The 17888-nt window shown below is 36.1% G+C and overlaps 1 protein-coding gene and 1 long non-coding RNA gene across 3 annotated transcripts in view; one reads left to right on the top strand and one right to left on the bottom strand.

Annotated features, from left to right (window-relative positions):
- Positions 1-152: 152 nt before the first annotated feature.
- On the bottom strand, positions 153-6679 carry LOC105269263 (uncharacterized). Of its 2 annotated transcripts, XR_892421.1 has the most exons (5): positions 6562-6679; positions 5764-5885; positions 5612-5691; positions 5392-5518; positions 153-5270 (listed from the first exon to the last, which is right to left on the bottom strand). It is a non-coding gene; the product is annotated as an uncharacterized lncRNA (long non-coding RNA). The 2 variants fall into 2 exon arrangements; XR_892420.1 differs by lacking the exons at positions 5612-5691; positions 5764-5885.
- Positions 6680-9703: 3024 nt separating this feature from the next.
- The window catches only part of LOC105269266 (neo-calmodulin), a 48424-nt gene continuing 40239 nt past the window's right edge, over positions 9704-17888 (top strand). The window contains exon 1 of the mRNA XM_011309372.1: positions 9704-9748. Coding sequence (XP_011307674.1) covers positions 9710-9748 — 39 coding nt within the window. The 5' untranslated portion in view covers positions 9704-9709. The remainder of the gene's footprint in view (positions 9749-17888) is intronic.

A 17888-nucleotide genomic window follows, 5' to 3' on the forward strand; every position in this document is an offset into this window, starting at 1 on the left:
GAATAAAAAATGAGGATAAAATTGGTTACGATATTGGAAAATTCTGTGATGTTTTTCATTTGGTATACTAGAGGAAGCGGGTGATGTTAGATAAAAGAGAAGTATGTATACGCGATTTTGTGAATGTTTAATGTTTGTGAAAAAAAAATTACTCACAATGATGGGCAAGTCTATCCAAGTGATTTGATCCGCTAATTGGAACAAATGATGTTTATTAACAACTGATCGAGTCAATTGCGAAACGAATTAGTTAAATGTTTTTAAAAATTATATATGAGTTATAATGAATAAAGAAAAATTAGTCGTAAAATTGAGACCATCGTCTGCTCAAAATTAACGAAAAAAAAAAACATTTCACGATGCCAAAGTACGTAGTAGACTTGAATAATTAGTAATTGAATACCAAATTTTTAATTTTCTCGATCAGTTGGCTCGATAAGTGTTTCGATTAATTTGTTCAAATTGAATAACAAATTCCATTCTAATGTGCCAACACAATCGAAATTTAAGGGTTGAGTAGAATTCTTTGTGATCCACTCGAAATAACGAAAAAAATTTTTAATGTAGCTGAATAATTGCGTCATGTCTTCTGTAAATGAGAACAATTAGCGATGTAGCGAGTGATTAATGAGAAATTATCATTTTGGATGAGAACAAATATTGATATGGACTTTGTCTCGTGTATGCTATAAAGAGGACTAAAAAGGGGATTAAAAAAACAAAAAAAAAATACATATTTTGAACTATCTATTTTTATTTGCACTCTATATCACATACTGTATATATGAATAGGGTATATATCGATAGGACTAACGATGGAGGAGCATTTATTATAGGCCAGGTGCGAGTTGTCGTTGATACTAGTATTTGATTTACTTGTATAATCAATTAATCATCAGCGATTTTTTTTTAAGAGAATGCTGAGAATAGCATGCATTCATTACTTGCATGACTCATTTCTCATTTTCGAATGTTTAATCTGACATTTTTTCTGGTGAAAATTGACCGGAAATCAGGGATTATTTTCGTCATGAGCTTGATGGAATGGGGTATGGTGGGTATGATGGATATGACTTGGGATATGATGATCTTGTGAATTAGTAATTATCGGGTTGGCAGTTCCATTTCCGGCAATTTTTCTTCCACAATCGGTAGGTTTCCATAATTGATTAAAAAACAATTGTTTTTCTTCGTGGGTTAAAGAGACTATTCAAGCGTAAATGGAAGTTATTTCCTTTTGCACACGTAGCTCAATTTGAAAAATACGTTTTCTTCTTTCTTAGCGCTGTGAGAAAATGCTTTGATAATGCGAATTTACTGTCGAGAAGGCTGATTTTTATAATTTAGACGTCAGTTTAATTAAGAAAAAATCGAATAACCTTTAAAAAACATTACTTGTTTCTATTTTTCGTTTATTTTCTTCCTCCTCTTTCCAAATTATTGTTTGTTCTTGTTAAGTTGGAAAAGAAAAGGTTGACTGATTAGACTGTCCCCAATGGGTTGGAAAATTTTTATTTTGTTGTTTCATGTGATATTGTTTTACCAAAGAAACAATGAGGGAAATCAATTTTTGGATTATTCGATTATTTGAAGTCAAAATTAGATATTTTCATTTGTGTGAGAAATTTGAAAGCTTTTGAAATTGAATTTTCGCATTAAAGGAAAAGTTGAATCGCATTTTTTAACGAATGCACTTAAAAAAAAATAAAGGAACGAGAACAACAAGAATATTCGAATCAAGGAAAAGAAAGATCTAAGCATTGTAATGTTCGGAGAAAATAAAAGAGGATGATATGAAATTGTCGAACATATAGGAGAAAGACTACTTAGATTTATTTTTATTATGTCTTCAAAAAGACTTTAAATATAATATTTATATATTGTGCCATAACTACTGATAATGAACACTAAATATAAATCAATTGTTACAAAAAGAAGAAAAAAAAAATCAAGAAAAAATTTGTCGGACGGTTCATCAAACACCAGAGAACTCAAAATATGTAATCGCGAGGAAAAATTATTGAAACAAATGGACCAAAGTTCGTAATTCGTATGGAATGACAACGCATAACTGATTTTCAAAAATGGCATTTCGATTATTGTCTCATCATTGTGGCACATTCACTGATAAACAAATATTATATAAGCGTCGACTGATTCAATCATCCTGGCCATATAAATATAATTAACGTGCAATGCTGAAAAAATTCACAACTCCGTTCATTTATTTCTTTCTATTTTTTTTCCTGAATGAATTGTTTATGAGTTTCGCGATGCGGTGGACAGAATCATCACCTAAAACTTATCATCATGACTGAGGCACTTTTTTTTTCAACTGAACGATCAATCCGTATTAGTTGGCGTTTGTATCTTTTAATCAACAATTATTTTTCATTATTTGCAATCGATAGTTTCTTTACTGAGTATACTCGTGATGCACTCGTTGGGAGAACTTCAACGAGTGAATTATAATTATACGTCTATAATTAGTAGTTTCAATCGATGTGAATTAGTCTAATGTACGATATCCTCAGAAATATTTTTTTCCCCTCTCCAAGATAATTCAGTTGATTCTTTGTGTACATACATATACATATCTATAAATAATTATTAGTAATATTCCGTAAGGTAATTCTCCACAGGATTATTATTATTATCATTACTATTAATTTCCCTTTACTATTTGCGTCTGTTCTCAAAGTGATTGTTGAAATATGTTTATGAGAACTTGACACAGCAGCTTATTATGATTGAATACATCAATACACTATTATATTATTGCATTATTAATTATTCATTATTGATGTTTATGTTTGTTTTTCTGAATTTATTTGCTGTAAGTCTCACGCATTAGAGAAAAGGTAGGGAACGAAGGGGAAATAATTCACGGGAATTTTTCTCATCTCGTTTAACGTTTTTTTCTTTTAAACAATAACGAGAGAAATAAATAAACGTATATAATCTTCATTATGGAATGATTTCTTCTCTGAGCAAGCGAAATAAATTTCATTACGAAGGACAAGAGAACTGTTGATCAAAACAACAAAATGTATTTCATATATTGTTTCATCTTCGCTTTTGTTTATTATAGTTACTATTGTTAAACGAATCACTCTATAGTGGATAGAAGAACGATGTGCAAAAAAAAACGTCCACATGTTCTCTCCGTGATACTTAATCCTGTCGAAAAAAAAAATCATTGATTAGAGACAATTCATGAAACTTCAATTGATCCATCCTCGTCTGCTTGTCATAATTGTATTTGCGTAAATGAGAAAATAGGTTTTTACAACTTCGTAGTAACAAATAACAATACTTTAACGAAGTAATAATTGAGTGATTGGAGCAGATATATGAGCCGGATTTAAATGTAATTAAATAATGAAAAAAAAAAAATGAATTAAAAGTAACAAAGTGCAACACGCTGCCTTGCTGAACAGTACAAGTACAAAATGATTACAAATACATAAAAAAAAAGAAACAAGAAAAAAAAACACGTCTTCGATTAAAATGGAAGAAACAATTTCTGGTAGAAGTGTAAGATTTTTCGATAAAAGGAAAAAACCAATATTAAATCTAATTGTAATTAAATGAAAAATGATGGATTCTCCGATAGTAGTGTCGCTAACCATAAACATTATAAAAGCGATGCACCTAACAAATACCTCAATCGTCGTTGTCTCAGATTTCTGTTGAACACAATTTTTGTGCATCTATTTTCCCCCTGTCAGCATTCATAATCCATACTGTGTAATCTACGAGAAACATATCACTAATATATAAACGTTTTTATACCGACTGAGATAATAGAAAAAAAACTAGTGAACTGAAAACAAATCAATGTTCAGATTTTCACGATTGAGGACCGCCATTGTAATTCATTGAATTGAATTATCAATCATTGAAAACACTGCCAATTTATTTGGTAACCATCAATCGTGAAAATAATACTCCAGAGTTGTAACGATAAAATACAATTGAAATAATGCGAAAATTAATCATTCATAGTGTAATAATCTGAGGCACGACTCTAGCAGATTCTCATTTAAGCTACAATAGTCGTTGTACTTATGTCTTGTACATTATCTAATATTAAATAATGTCTGGGATATCATTGCCAGGAGATAAAACGACAGGTGCGATTGAATTGAATTCGAAACGTGCGATTGTAAATGAAACTAGAGAAATGTCAGTCGCAATTTGAGGAGCCATCGCCATATCATATTTTTCAGAATTTATATATATATATATTTATATATATATAAATATATATATTATATCTGAATAGACATCAGCATATCTATATTGTTTTCGTTAATCATGTCTGTAACATAATCATACTGATTCACAGGAAATTGCTTATCATGAGAAATGATATAAGAATGAGCTCTTAATCGTCAGCTTCTGCTCGAATTTAATTATTTTATCATAACGAAACAGAATTATTGGAGAAGAGATTTATGTAATCATGCATTCCAACGGAACAGCAAGAATGAGATGAAAAAAAAAATAAGAGGATGGTAATTCACGAATTTTTGTAAATTAAACGAAATCATTGACCTCTCGAGTAAATGTGTAAATCGAGAGAATTTGAGGAATAAATTTCATAAGATGCTGAGTACGTGTGAATAAGGGAGTTGATGTTCTCAGCACAAAATCCATCACTAGGCTATAAATATATTAATTATACGATATTTCTAATATATAAAAAGTATATAAAATTATATACATAATTATATATTATTGAATAAGTGTTTATTCGCATTTTTAACACGATAAGGAATTATTAATTATAGAAATTCAATAATAGTTGTTGGTGTAATATTATATGAAATAAATCTTTAATGATAGAAGATACACATTTCGGGTTGGTATTAGATTTATTTCCCTTTCAGTTTTGGTAGTTGTCTATTGATTTGATCTACTGATTTTTTTTCTAATTAAAGGAGAGGGGGAAAAGGATTAATTTGTCCGGAAGATTGCAGGGTGAGAGTGACATTTAATGGCTCAATCTCAGGCTTTTTAAGTATCGATTTTGTCTCGACTTTGTCGATCGAAATTGATTCTACAAGATCGATGTCTGCAGGTGGTATTCCAGTGATCGCAGCCTCTGCGCGAAAGAGACTAGTATCAGGATGGAAAGTCCTGTTTTCCCCCGTTTCTGGAAGTGTCATTTCACCATTAATTTTTGGGTGATTTTCAGATTTGGTTTTTGCGAATGGTGCGAGCAATTTTGACGCATGTTGAATGGTTGTATTTAATTCCTCACTCTGCAGAAATTGTACAATTGAAAAATATTTTTAGCAACACAAAAAAAAACATTATTTACACACATACTTCCATTTTATCGTGTGAATAAATGGGGAAATTTTTTTGATGAAAAAGACTTACTTTGAAGAATCCATAATCAAGGCATAATCCGGAATCCCAAAGAGAAATGGAGGTGAGGAAAGCACAGAGTAATGATGAGTCCATTTTCGTAGAACTGGTGAGGGGAATTTTTTTTCTCCGGAAGATACTGCAATCATAAAAAAAATTGCCAAATTGGGAATTGAAAAAAAATGCAAATTAAAAAATCAGTAAGTTGCTATATCGACTGCTGCTGCAACACCTGTCGGATATTGAGCCTCTGCTGGTCGTGAAGGAGTCAGTAGAGTATTGGCCGATATTCAGGTTTTCAATGTTTGCCTACTATGAAATACAGGATTAAATTTCAATATGTTTCCAGGAGTGGCACCATGTCTGACTATTGCCTGACCTTACCTCCGTCTGATTATTCTCACAATTTTTATATCCCGATTTTAGAAGCGATAAAGAACATGTAGGTCACCCCACCGAAGAATCTCTCAAACCCCTAAAAAACTTTCACCAACTATTTTATTTCCCTAGAAAAAAAAACTTCCATTTAAATGCTCTTAATTTTACTCGAATTTCATTCGAACAATTTCAACAAAATCGAGCTCTATGAAAAACTTGGAAATCACCTAGAAACTTTATCCAACTTTATAAACACATTGTGCAAAATACTTTCCAATTTTCTGAAATGAAAGTTTCGAAAAAAATAACTCGAACCAAAATTGTTTCCGATTATTGTCTCGCAGGATTAAACAAATTCATCGCAGATAATTAAGTCCAGTTAAATATTTACTCTTGCTCTGTTTACCCATTCACTGGAGTAAAACTGAAAATGTCCAGTGAATGTTTGGAAGAGGATTTAGAAGATGTGGACTGCCAGACAAAATCGAAATGTTATTTCAGGGGAGAATGGGGTGTGGGGATTGCAGTGCCATCAATTAGGGGTGAAGAAGTCCAAGTTCGGAGGGACACATCGCTTCCTCCCTTTATTCAATGCAAATTACCAGAGGTTTTCGAGAGTTCGTTGAAGACTCCTGCTATTCCAAACTTTACTATCCAATTTATAAAAATATTCACCGCGAAATTCATTGCCTCAGCAATTTGATATACGAAATACCCGATATAAAATTAAATAAAATCATAGACAGACATGTACACGAAGGGGTGCGTTCACCGCTCGTTCATAAATTATTCAAAATGACTTACCAATATCGCGAGTATGGAGAGCAATTTTTTTTATATTTTTAAAATGAGCTAGATCTTGCTGCAATCACGCGTTATTGTCGTTTGGACGACCAAACATCCGAGCAGAAGTGTTTATCCGTTCTACAGCGTCCAATCTCACTCAGTTAATTAATTTTCAACTACCCATTACCCTTATCAGACCTCCTAAGCAATAAAAAATCTCAAACAAATGAGACTGAGACGTGGGGAAGTATACCGATGACGTGAACAAGTCGGAGACGTAAACCGCTCAAAAAAATTTTTTTCTCCGCACGCAAAATATCGAAAATTTCTTTCGAGTGTTAGTTTCTCCATACAAGCAAAGGCGTACATGTCAATAGACTTTATTTCCGCGAGAGGGAATTATCCGCCACTTTTTATCATAAAAATCCGATTTGTATGTTATGGGAATGCGAGGCGGGCGACGTGGGATGGGTCGAGTGGAGGATTCTTCATTTTTTTAGAAGGTCAGGGGAATCCAGGGCTTTTATATTTTACGGATGGAATTATCTATATATTTTCTGGGTGGAATGGCTCCGAGTTATGGGTTGTATGGCAGACCTCAATCCGTTCAGAGGTCCTGGTTTCAGGACACGTACGGTAAACCTTGTTGAGTACTCTGAAAGGGTTTCACGTCGATGTTGTCGGGAATAATAATAATATTTACGATGTATCAGGGATATTCCAATTTTTTCATACTAACCGGAATTCGATGGGATTGTTCGTGTTTTATCACTTTTTTTTATGTCTCGACATTGTTTTTGCGGGTCAATTTGTAGGGCATATTGATATTCCGTAGATGGGCGATGTATCCCTCGTGGATTATTTTATTCAAAATAATTTTTCTCAGCAAAATAAAGGAGACTAACTCACGGTGGATTACTGGACTAGAATACGATAGCACGGAGAAATACTTCTTATGGAAATAAGAAATGGCTCATGAATTCAGGTGAACTCCTCACGACCTTGACCCCTCGCCACCTTCTACACCACCAGGAGTTGGCAAGAAACCCTACGACACATGCGCACCAATTTATGCTCTCTTACATCTCCCATAAACTGACGGCATATGAAAAAAAATATACACCATCAACCAACAGAAATTTTAATTATCACTCTGAAAATCTATTCTCCATTATTCACGTACATTTTTCTCACTGGAATTATATTTCCATGGATCCTCCATAATCATTGAAATAAATATTGCGTGATATTTTTGAGAGCTTGGGAAATTAGATTAAAAGTAAAAATCTCGGGATTAAAAAAAACCGGGGAAATATGAAAAAAATTTCTCCTTCAGTTTTCCATCATCAAAGACCAACTTGAAAATTCAATTCCACTGTCGCGAATTCCCTCATACTTAAAACCACTTAGTGCTACCCAGAGTGAACATTCCAGTCTCTCGATTGCCCGTACAAAAATAGACCAGTGTGAAAAGAAAAAAAAAACCAGTGGTTGCATTGTTTAGACAAACATGAAAACAGTATAAAAAGAGTATCAACCGCTAGATCGATGGGTATTGCTCGTTCTTTTCAAATAAAAAATGTTAGAAAAATGTAGGAGAGAGAGTATAGGGGGTGGGATTGATCGATCTGCCCCGGGTGTAGTCAATCGAACGTGTCACCTCAGGGGCGAGAGGGAAAAAAAAAAAATTCCCCTCATCGGAAGTTCAATCTCAAAAAGTCAATATCCACGGAGAGACGTGAAAAATATTCAGATTACACAGCAGTGAAAATATTATCTATAGAGTGAAAGGATCGAGAGGTATTTTCAACTCGGTGGACACTTTAATCCGACTTTAATCACTTGACCTTTGGCTATCAATCAAACCGGAAGTAGTGCGTGTGTGGAGGTCTGCAAGTGGTAAATACGAGTGGGCTCCTTCAAACGATGTACTTCACCGAGGGAAACTCATCCCTCCATTTTCCACTCCCCCTCATTTACCACTCTGTGAACTATCGTTAATTCACAGCCCAGAGGATAACCCCTTGCCTCTCGTGTTATCTCCGGCCTCTTCATTCTGCATCCCACCCCTTCACCCAACTACATGGCCCACTCGGCTTTTACCAAACCTCTGTGGATTTTCATCCCTCCACTGCCCTCCAAATATCCCCCTCAATGAATATGGTGCAACAGGCAGTGTTCCGGTTCACTTGTCCCACCTCCAACGTCTACGGAAAAACTGGGTTAACGGACACTTTTTTTCTTTCGAATCGAATCATTGAAATCCATCGAATTGAATTTTTTTATTGATTTTATATCGATCGGATAAGACGCACATGTAAAAATTCCATTTCTAAATCGCGATCGATCGTGAAATTAGAGATCGGTCCTAATATTATTTTCTCCAGTACTTGCGGCAATGATGATGGCAATGATATTCATTTAAATTGTTGATTTCGTGTATCTCCCCATGAAATATTCACCTGTGAATTGCAAATAGTCGACGGATCGGATGTCTAGGTGGAAACGGATGCAATGAACAACAATTCCTTTGCTGTGATAATAGGATTGGCTTGTCCTTGGTGCTGTTCACAGGGCGTACCACCATGGGGATGTAGGTGATATTGCTGTACACTCTATCGCTCACGACCCCGATGAAGAAGAGGGGAATATAGAGGCCTTATGGCAGGCGCACCCTGCGAGCTACGGTATACCATGAGCGTGCGCACAACCTACGGGGTGGGTTTCCACTAGGGGATGGAATTCTGATACCGAGGCCAGCCCGATCAGACGTTCGGCAACCGCGTCTACGAATCCCTCCGACAGGTCCCGTTAAGTATTTATCTCATTTTCATCATCGCTTTTGGTTTTTGACGGGTATCTTCACCAGCTGTCTGCCACCGGTGGATAAACACTTCCGTCCGATCAGTTAAATCCCCCTCCCGGGGGGCCTCAATCAACCCCCGACGATCGTTCATCCAGCGAAATTCTCAGGCACAAGTTCTCGGGACACATCGTGAGCCGCGCGACCACCTGTAGTTTACCCGCAGATTCACCTCGGCGTTTATTTCAGAAATTTTTTTCTTTTATTTTGGTGGGATTCTTCATCAGCCACAGGATCGATTGGGATCCAGGGTATATCGAATCGACGGGCATCCAGCAACTCTTCATCAGGATTACCACCAACATGAAGACCTCATCGTTTTCTTTACGGGTTATGCGCAGGGTGAGTGAAAATTGTTATTAATTTTCTATCCACCCCTCGTGTCACTCGTTACTCAAATAATTCAATAGCGCGTACGAGAGGTGTAATCACTTCACCGTCATTATTATTCCAGAGAAAATTAATGGAAACAGCGTTCAATTTTTTGAAGAACCATTTTATGCGTAATTATGCAGAATATCATGATTGGAGTAATTGAAATTGCGGAGAGAGGATGGAAATTTATTCCGCACTAACGAACGCGAAAAAAAAATAAGGGATTTCAATTCATTGAATTGGGGACTTAATTTAATCCATCGACAATGTGGATTGCCACACGTTTTTTTGTTTAGCCACGGGTTTTCACTTCAATCATTGGAGTGTTCAGCATTGAAATTTTAAATGCATCAGCGATATAGTTACTATTTTCCTCTTCGCTCACTCAACGGGTGCACATTACTTCGAGCACTCGGCATTATTAGCCGTAATGCTGAGAGAGTACTACTTAAATTATTCCACGTGCTACATCTTAAATTATCGGGTGAGGCTATTTTCACTTGTCAAAGACTCAAAGACCACAATTCACCGCCATTTACATTTTTAAACAATCCATCTTTCGTCTTCCTACTTTATAATTATTTTTATCTCGTCTCGGCATCCAGGAGAATTCATGTCGCGAATGGAGAGTGTGTGGCAATTGTATCAGATTGAAAACAATTACTTCTGGCCATCAATTCTTATTTTCCCAGGGAATCAATTGTAGTCACCATAAAGAAATTGCACTCGGGGGAGCAGTCGAGGTGATGTCAAGCGTTATCGATAATGATAAGGACTATTCGTTCAGTAGAAATTATTGATGGAGAAAAATACGTTATCGATGAACATAATTTTTTATTTCCACAAGAATCGAGTCATTATTTTTTTCATGGACACCCGATATTTCTATATTCTCGAGGACAATAATAAATTATATAATGAAAAATAATGAAGGATAAATTAAATTCCGAAGTCATTAAAAACTAGAACATGTTCTAAAGCTGAAAGTGTGCAATTATCAGTTTTATGGAGTAATTAGCAATAAATTATTCTGATGAGGTAAAAAAAGTGTTGAAATTTACGTTGAGATACTTGGCCTTGAGGGGTAGAATTTAGTGTTATCCTGACAATTAGTTTTCCCCGGGGGTTGAAACAATAGCCGAGGTGGAGGAATTCACGAACCGCATCCGTTACACTATAGGGGCGAGAGGATTCGCTTGACGTTTGTCGTGCACCTTAACTCGTTTTATCTTGCACGAGTCTTTCGTGACATTGAGGGAACTCGCCAGAGGCGATTACACTCCGATGTTGAAAAACTTTTCTCATTCTCCGCCGAAAGGCAATGAGTGAGGTACTCTCAACATTTCACCCTCCAATTCCCCTCATTTTCATACATAAGGGCTCTCCAACTCATTCAACTTGAAATTTTTTCAATCCGTGACATGTAACATTTTTTTAAATAATTTACTCATTCATAATAAAATATTTTTTTTTAATTACTCGTTCTATTCAGATAATTTCTCACTGACAAAATGAATTGACAAAAAAATTCATCGTCATGTCGCGTGTACGTAGGAAATTTATCAGTGACCGAATGTTATCTGACCGATTTATTGATCATAGCATGACGGTCATTTTTTTGTGACCTGATAGGTTTCTATTTCTGACGTCACCTCGCATCTCTACGCGATCTATACGAAGACCCGGTGTTGAGAATTATTGGGTTCTCCAGGGAATGCAATTATTTTGAATCGTTGATAGCTGGATGGATAAAATATTCAATTCGGAGAATTAATACCTGTTAATAGTACAAAGCAATGAGGGTTGAATTCCGAGTGAAGCCACAGTGCAACGTGACTAAGAGGCTTGGTAACTCTGAGCACGCAATCACTAGGAGTAGTATGGCATTGAATATTATAAACAATTTCGAGGGACTAATGAGGATGCTTTGTCCCTGTGGTGATTGAATCGATTGTATTGACGAATTCAAATGAATTTCCACCGCTAATCAGCTTCTATCTCCCCTTTTCATGGGAAGTAATTCATACGTCAATGGATTTCATTAATTAATATTTATGCAATAGTTATCATTTGTTACGCAATATTCGATGGATTAGATGAGAATTCGGAGAATCCAAGTATATGCAACTTGTTTCCGCACGCGCGACCGCAAAATAAATTTTTTTCACGGAAAATTCGGATACCAGAGACATTTATTTCTCGGATTTATTTTGCCCGGAAGTCAATACTGCATGACAATAGTGAGACAATTGTGTAATTTAATTATTAAATTATTATTATTATATGCCAGAAATGTGAAAAAATATATCACGAAAATGTCACATGGATATTTGATTTTTTTTCGTCCATTGTTCAAATTTTAAACCAGCTTACGATTATCTCGAAATTTCACCCCTCCATTTATGGCCACGTGGAGCCAATTTCGTGATGTTACATCTACGCCGATGTACAGTGTTGCATAAATATGAGGAACTCACTGAGAATTTATAAGATATGGTACAGTGAACGCGAATGTTGAAAACTCACCCCCCGATGTTGCCAGTGTATGAACAATATCATCGTTGAAATTGATGTATAAGTTCTAGTTACCTTGAACTGTGTAATGCCAACCATTTTCGAAGGGAAAAACTTCATTTAATTTCTGCAATTCCATCTCAAGTTCTGAATTAGATATTTTCGAAGATAAGCTCATGGAGTAAGTTTGAATATTTCTTTACGAAATTTCGCAAATGAAAATTTCTCCTTATTAAAAATAAAAAAGAGACATGTCTTGGACTTCCTGTCATCGTAGATACTCATCGTTAAACGTGAGAACGAATTACACCAGAGAAATTTTATGATGCTTCCTTTGTTTTACGATTACTTGTTTTCCTTCGAGAGTATAAAATTTACGTCCATGATTAGTGAAAAACCAAGTAAAAGTCTGTTGTTCTTATCCTCTCTTCATCGTCTCTTCTCTTCTATTTAAATGTTCAATTGAATTGAAGTGAAATCCGGAGAAAAAAAATGGGCGCCTCACATATTGATTTTGATACAGTCTGGCGGGGACTTATCGGCACAAATCAATCCGATTTTATGCTTCGGAATCTCGTTTAAATTTCTTGGACCAGCTTCATCGTCTCTTCTACTGATTCGATACCGAATTCGATATGTAACTGAATCCGAAGACACCTGAGTATATTACTCCCACAATTTATTCCTATTTCAACGGAGTAAAGATTTATTGCGCTCCTTTTGAAAATTCGCAAAGCCATCTTCATCGTCGTAATATTCCACATATAACTAGTTCCGACTAATTATTTCATTGAGACGATTACAGAACAATCACATCATTTCCACTTGGTATTTGTCAAAGATTTCAGTCATTAACTTAATTGAAATAGTTCTAGGGTGGATCTGCACTGTCGATTGCAAGGAAGGATAATTGTGAGCAGAATGGAGTGTACTACAGTCCCTGTTCCATTATTCGAAATGCTCAAAGAGAAACTCCGCGGTAGATCCAGGGACGCTCCACAGATTAATGATCATTAATTACAATTGCCAATCCATTATCGGAGATTTCCGGTGATTATCCCTCGCTAACAAATACGAGATAGTGAACGGTGCGTGGCAATCCCATCGAATACGTACAATATTTTATTTATTTCCATTCTAAATTAAAAAAATATCAAATAATATTCTCACACGCGTATAAAACCGAATGCGTCACAACCGTAAAGCTCAATACGATGGGTATTGCTACGTCTATACCCTATATTACAGCAGATGAAATTTCCTCCGACAATTTATAATCCCCATGAAACAAGCATTCGGCTCTCCCGGGTTTCTCTCGGGATTCCATAATTTATTAGAGAATACCTCTGTATTTCCGTTGCACCTAGTTCCACGTAAACAACACATCACATAATGGACTCGAGCAATTACACTGACCCTCGTCTCTCTTCTGCCATTACCTTCCGTAAATACTTGATGTCATGTCCACGGTATTCCGTCCACGTGTACAAATCCCTCTCGCAATAAAATCATACAAATTGTAAAATTGAGAGGTGATCTCTTACCTCAGCTATAGGTTGATCAGCCACATAATTTCTCACGTAGAAGACAATCATATTCATGGATAATTCCCGTCTAGTACAGCTCATTAAACTGTGGTAGCTGTAGGATCCCTCGTCGTTCCTTCATTTCATTTCACACCGCAGCTCACCGTTGTAATGTCTGTCTGGTATGAGTGATTCGCCTCAAATTACTTATCGGGATCAATATCCGGATTGTCTCGTAAAAGACGCAGTACTTGAAATTTTTATTCAAATGATTTTTTCCTATTTTTCATGACGACTTAGGGCTTGAAGAGAACATTAAACATCTTAAAAAATAAAATTTGTCCATGAAATGAATTTTCACTGGCTCTTGAGACTGGCAAAAGTTTCCATCTACTAAACGAACACCACCTGTTGCTAGGCCTACATCCCCATTTCAAATAATTTCATTGCGATGTGAATCAACAGCGAATTCACCATTCAATAACCACTTTGCGCATAATATACTTCATGATTCAGTCTCCACATATAGATCGCAATTGAAAATGAAGTGACCAGCGTGTGAGGGTACGCATGGAAAGCCAATTGCAGTATCCAATCTAAATGATAATTCAGTGTACGTCTCACTGACGTAATAAATTCAATTTTCACCTCTATTCCTGTTTCGTTGGTCTCGCTCGAGTAATTTTTTTTAATTTTCCAACTTTCTTCGGATGTTATCCCGAGCGATAAATCGACAAGTTGGGATTGTCACTTATAACGATCCCCAGCTGTGATCGCTGTGATTAACTGAGTTACTTGCTTGCTCGAGAATTTTTCCCTACACGAAATTGAGTAATAAAATTTAATGGGACTTTTCAGATTCTCTCAGTATTTTTTTGTTCATTCCTCTATAAATATTAAAAACACGCGTTCATGTTTATTTTTTCACGACAGGCTTTATTAGGTTTTTCTCCATCTAAAAATCACTGAGGCCATTTTTTAATGTTTTTTTTATTAAAAGCGACAATTGCTTTAAGGTTTCAACTTTTGTGAATATTACGCAAGTTATTATTCATTAATTATTAATTTTGTTTTATGATCTTCTTAGATTGTTGGAGGAAATTATATTTTGGGGTCCATTGTGGGATGAGACAAAGGAATCTCATGGGAGAAATATGGGACTCGAGAATTTTTGTGGAGAGACGTGCATACTACTCACCTTATTCCTCTCTTATCGATAATGAGGTTTTCCCTGTTCGTAAGATGGTGAAGTGAGCAAGAGGAATTTCCTGGGGTGTTGGTTGCTACGGTGACGGGAGTTTCTACTTTGCGATCACGTTCATGACTTCAACGGTATATCCAATCGTCCCTCATTTCTCGGTTACGTCGGTCCTCAGGGGGATGTGGCAAGGAGATCAGGACGAGGATTATCCCGTGGTTTCTTGGAATTTGTCCGCGGATTAACAGCGCCATTCGTAATTATGGGAATTCACTGGACGATTCGATTTTTCAAATTGATGATTCATTTATTTTTCGGAGTATGTCGCAGCCAGAACATTTTTTCATCAAAGAAAACCTGAAAATGATAGGAATGTACATGATCTAGACAAGAATTTCAACTATGCTCGATCTCTTTCGTATACCCGGTGAATTATCGGGGTCACGATCGAGTGTGGAGGCGAAAACGTGGGCTCATAATACGATCGGTAAGGTGGAGAAACGGTCACGAAATCAATTTCGATGAAATAGGGTCTTCCCCATCAAAAGAACAAAGGCGGGGAATTATTTGCTATGATGCGCCGGCACACAGAGAAATTCTCTCTGAAAACACAAGATTTGATAACATAATCTTTCGGAAAAATCTCGTCGGTTTGAAAATTTCATCCGCATTTCAATGCTGCAAGCTCCTCCAAGTTTTTATTCACCTGATTTTCCTCGAGGACTCTAAAAAAGACAAGACCTGCAGAAGTTCCGACCGCAATTTAGGTTTCATTCGTGGAGTACCTCCACTCCTTGGAAAGCCACGAAAACTTGACGAACATTGATGAGAATAAAGGGGTGAATGTCTCCAGTCGACCTCTGACATCACCATCCCTACGTACACCATTTTCCAGCAGTCGAATTGTCGTGGTACCTCTCTGGGTATTTGAAACACATATCTATTGAGGTCACGCATGATGGAAGGCACTTTCCAACAGAGTTTCTCCATCTGCATCGAATCCCCTTCCGCTCATTGCATCCTCCAAAATCTGCGAATCATCAAGGACTATCACTGTGAAAAATATATCAAAAATTTCTTGATATTTCAATGACAATTTCATTTGCCGGAAAAGAACTCTCGACGTGACATCAAATGGTGTATTCAAAAAAAAATATATAATCACCTAGATTCAAAGGAAAAATTACCTTACAAAATACTGCACTGCATTTCGACTTTGGAAAGAGTGTTTTACATGCCTGAAAACATTGCACCAACTCAAGCTCAAAAGAATCCTTACGTTATCGCCTGGGGGAAACGAGAAACTCTGTGAAATACGCGGGAGCTCTCGAGCTGAGTGAAAATTTCATTAACGCCTTCTTTTTTAAATCGCATGTATCCCTCACACACATGAGTACCGCAATATTTTTCTATGGAGCTTTCGGAGAATATACCACACCCCCTTCACTCACAAATTGAATGAATTACGCCCAGACGGTAACAAATAGAAAAATAATTCTTCTTTCTACGGAATAATACAAACACTCCCGTAAATTTCGCGCTTTCACGTTCTATTCATTTTTCCGTATGATGATACACATTTCAACGTTTTCCTTCGGACATGACTCAGAGCTATTTTCCAGAGCTCTTGGAATTCCTCTGTCTTGGAGAAATCCAATGAGAGGACGAGTAGTACGAGTTTTAGACTGTACCGACGAGAAATAGTCTCGCTGGAATATTGTATTGAGAATTATCGAGGGAGACAAATAATTTTTATTTATTTGGGGTGGTTAAATCTTGATAAATTCTCCTTGGTAGAATTTGTGGATGTGGATAGGGGTATTATAGTGCTCGGTTCCTGGGACAATGCTATAAAACCCTCAAGATAACGGAATGATGTAGTGGCCAGTGATGGAAAGGGTTGTTGTGACTGAGGACGCGTGTTGACCTTTGTATTACTTAAAGTAATGGGTTAATTTATTCAATTATATTAAGTTGGGAGAATCAATTCTGATAAGAGCTTCTAACTCATTCCTTTCGTGATAAAGCGGTGATAAAAACAATACTGGTAGAATGAATTATTAATGCGGGTGAAATGTCGGGCCGAGGAATTATGAAAATGTGGGGATCAAAATTCCAAAGCCAATTTGAATACGAGAAATACAACTCAGGCTTTCTTTCGATATTGTAATCAATTCGGAATTTATCGTAAAATAGATTTCATGGATACGTGGCTATGATATCAATATTGTACTTCCACGACTGGAGCTTTATCCCATTGAATTCAGTCAATAGCTCGGAATAAAAAGGGAGAATGTCACACACCGGAAATTCTATATTTCCTCAGGTACAAGCAAATACCGGTGTCCGCACAACATTCCTTTGGAATATATATCTCAGGGGAAATAATCTTTGGAATTATTAATTTTGTTTTGGCTTGTGATCAATCGGCTGTTGGTTGATTGTCAAGCCTTTTTTATTTTTATTTCCATATATCTCTTCCCTTTTTTTGCTAAATGTGAGACCTCCATTGAAGGTTCCTGGGCAGCGACCCAAGAGATCTTCCACCACGTTAGAAATTTGTTCCTTCATTTCTATCAGCCTTGACACTTTACACCCAATTAACCGTATGCCTTCATTATACCAATGCCGAGACCCATTTGTGGTCTGCGTATTGTCTAGGTAAATAATGATCCTTCGAGTACGGTTATTCAAGCTGTACGGATCATTATAAACAGAATTATCATGAAATTTTATCCATTGCACATGATATCAAGTATCAGGTATCAATTATCGAAGTTAATGACATGAATTTTCTCTTTTTGTTACAGGTAAGCATGAAAATCGAGGAGGTATTCACTGGAATTGAAAAATTCGAAATTTTCAAAAA

Source organism: Fopius arisanus, unplaced genomic scaffold, assembly GCF_000806365.1.
Source record: "Fopius arisanus strain USDA-PBARC FA_bdor unplaced genomic scaffold, ASM80636v1 scaffold00066, whole genome shotgun sequence".
In the NCBI taxonomy this organism is placed as follows: domain Eukaryota; kingdom Metazoa; phylum Arthropoda; class Insecta; order Hymenoptera; family Braconidae; genus Fopius; species Fopius arisanus.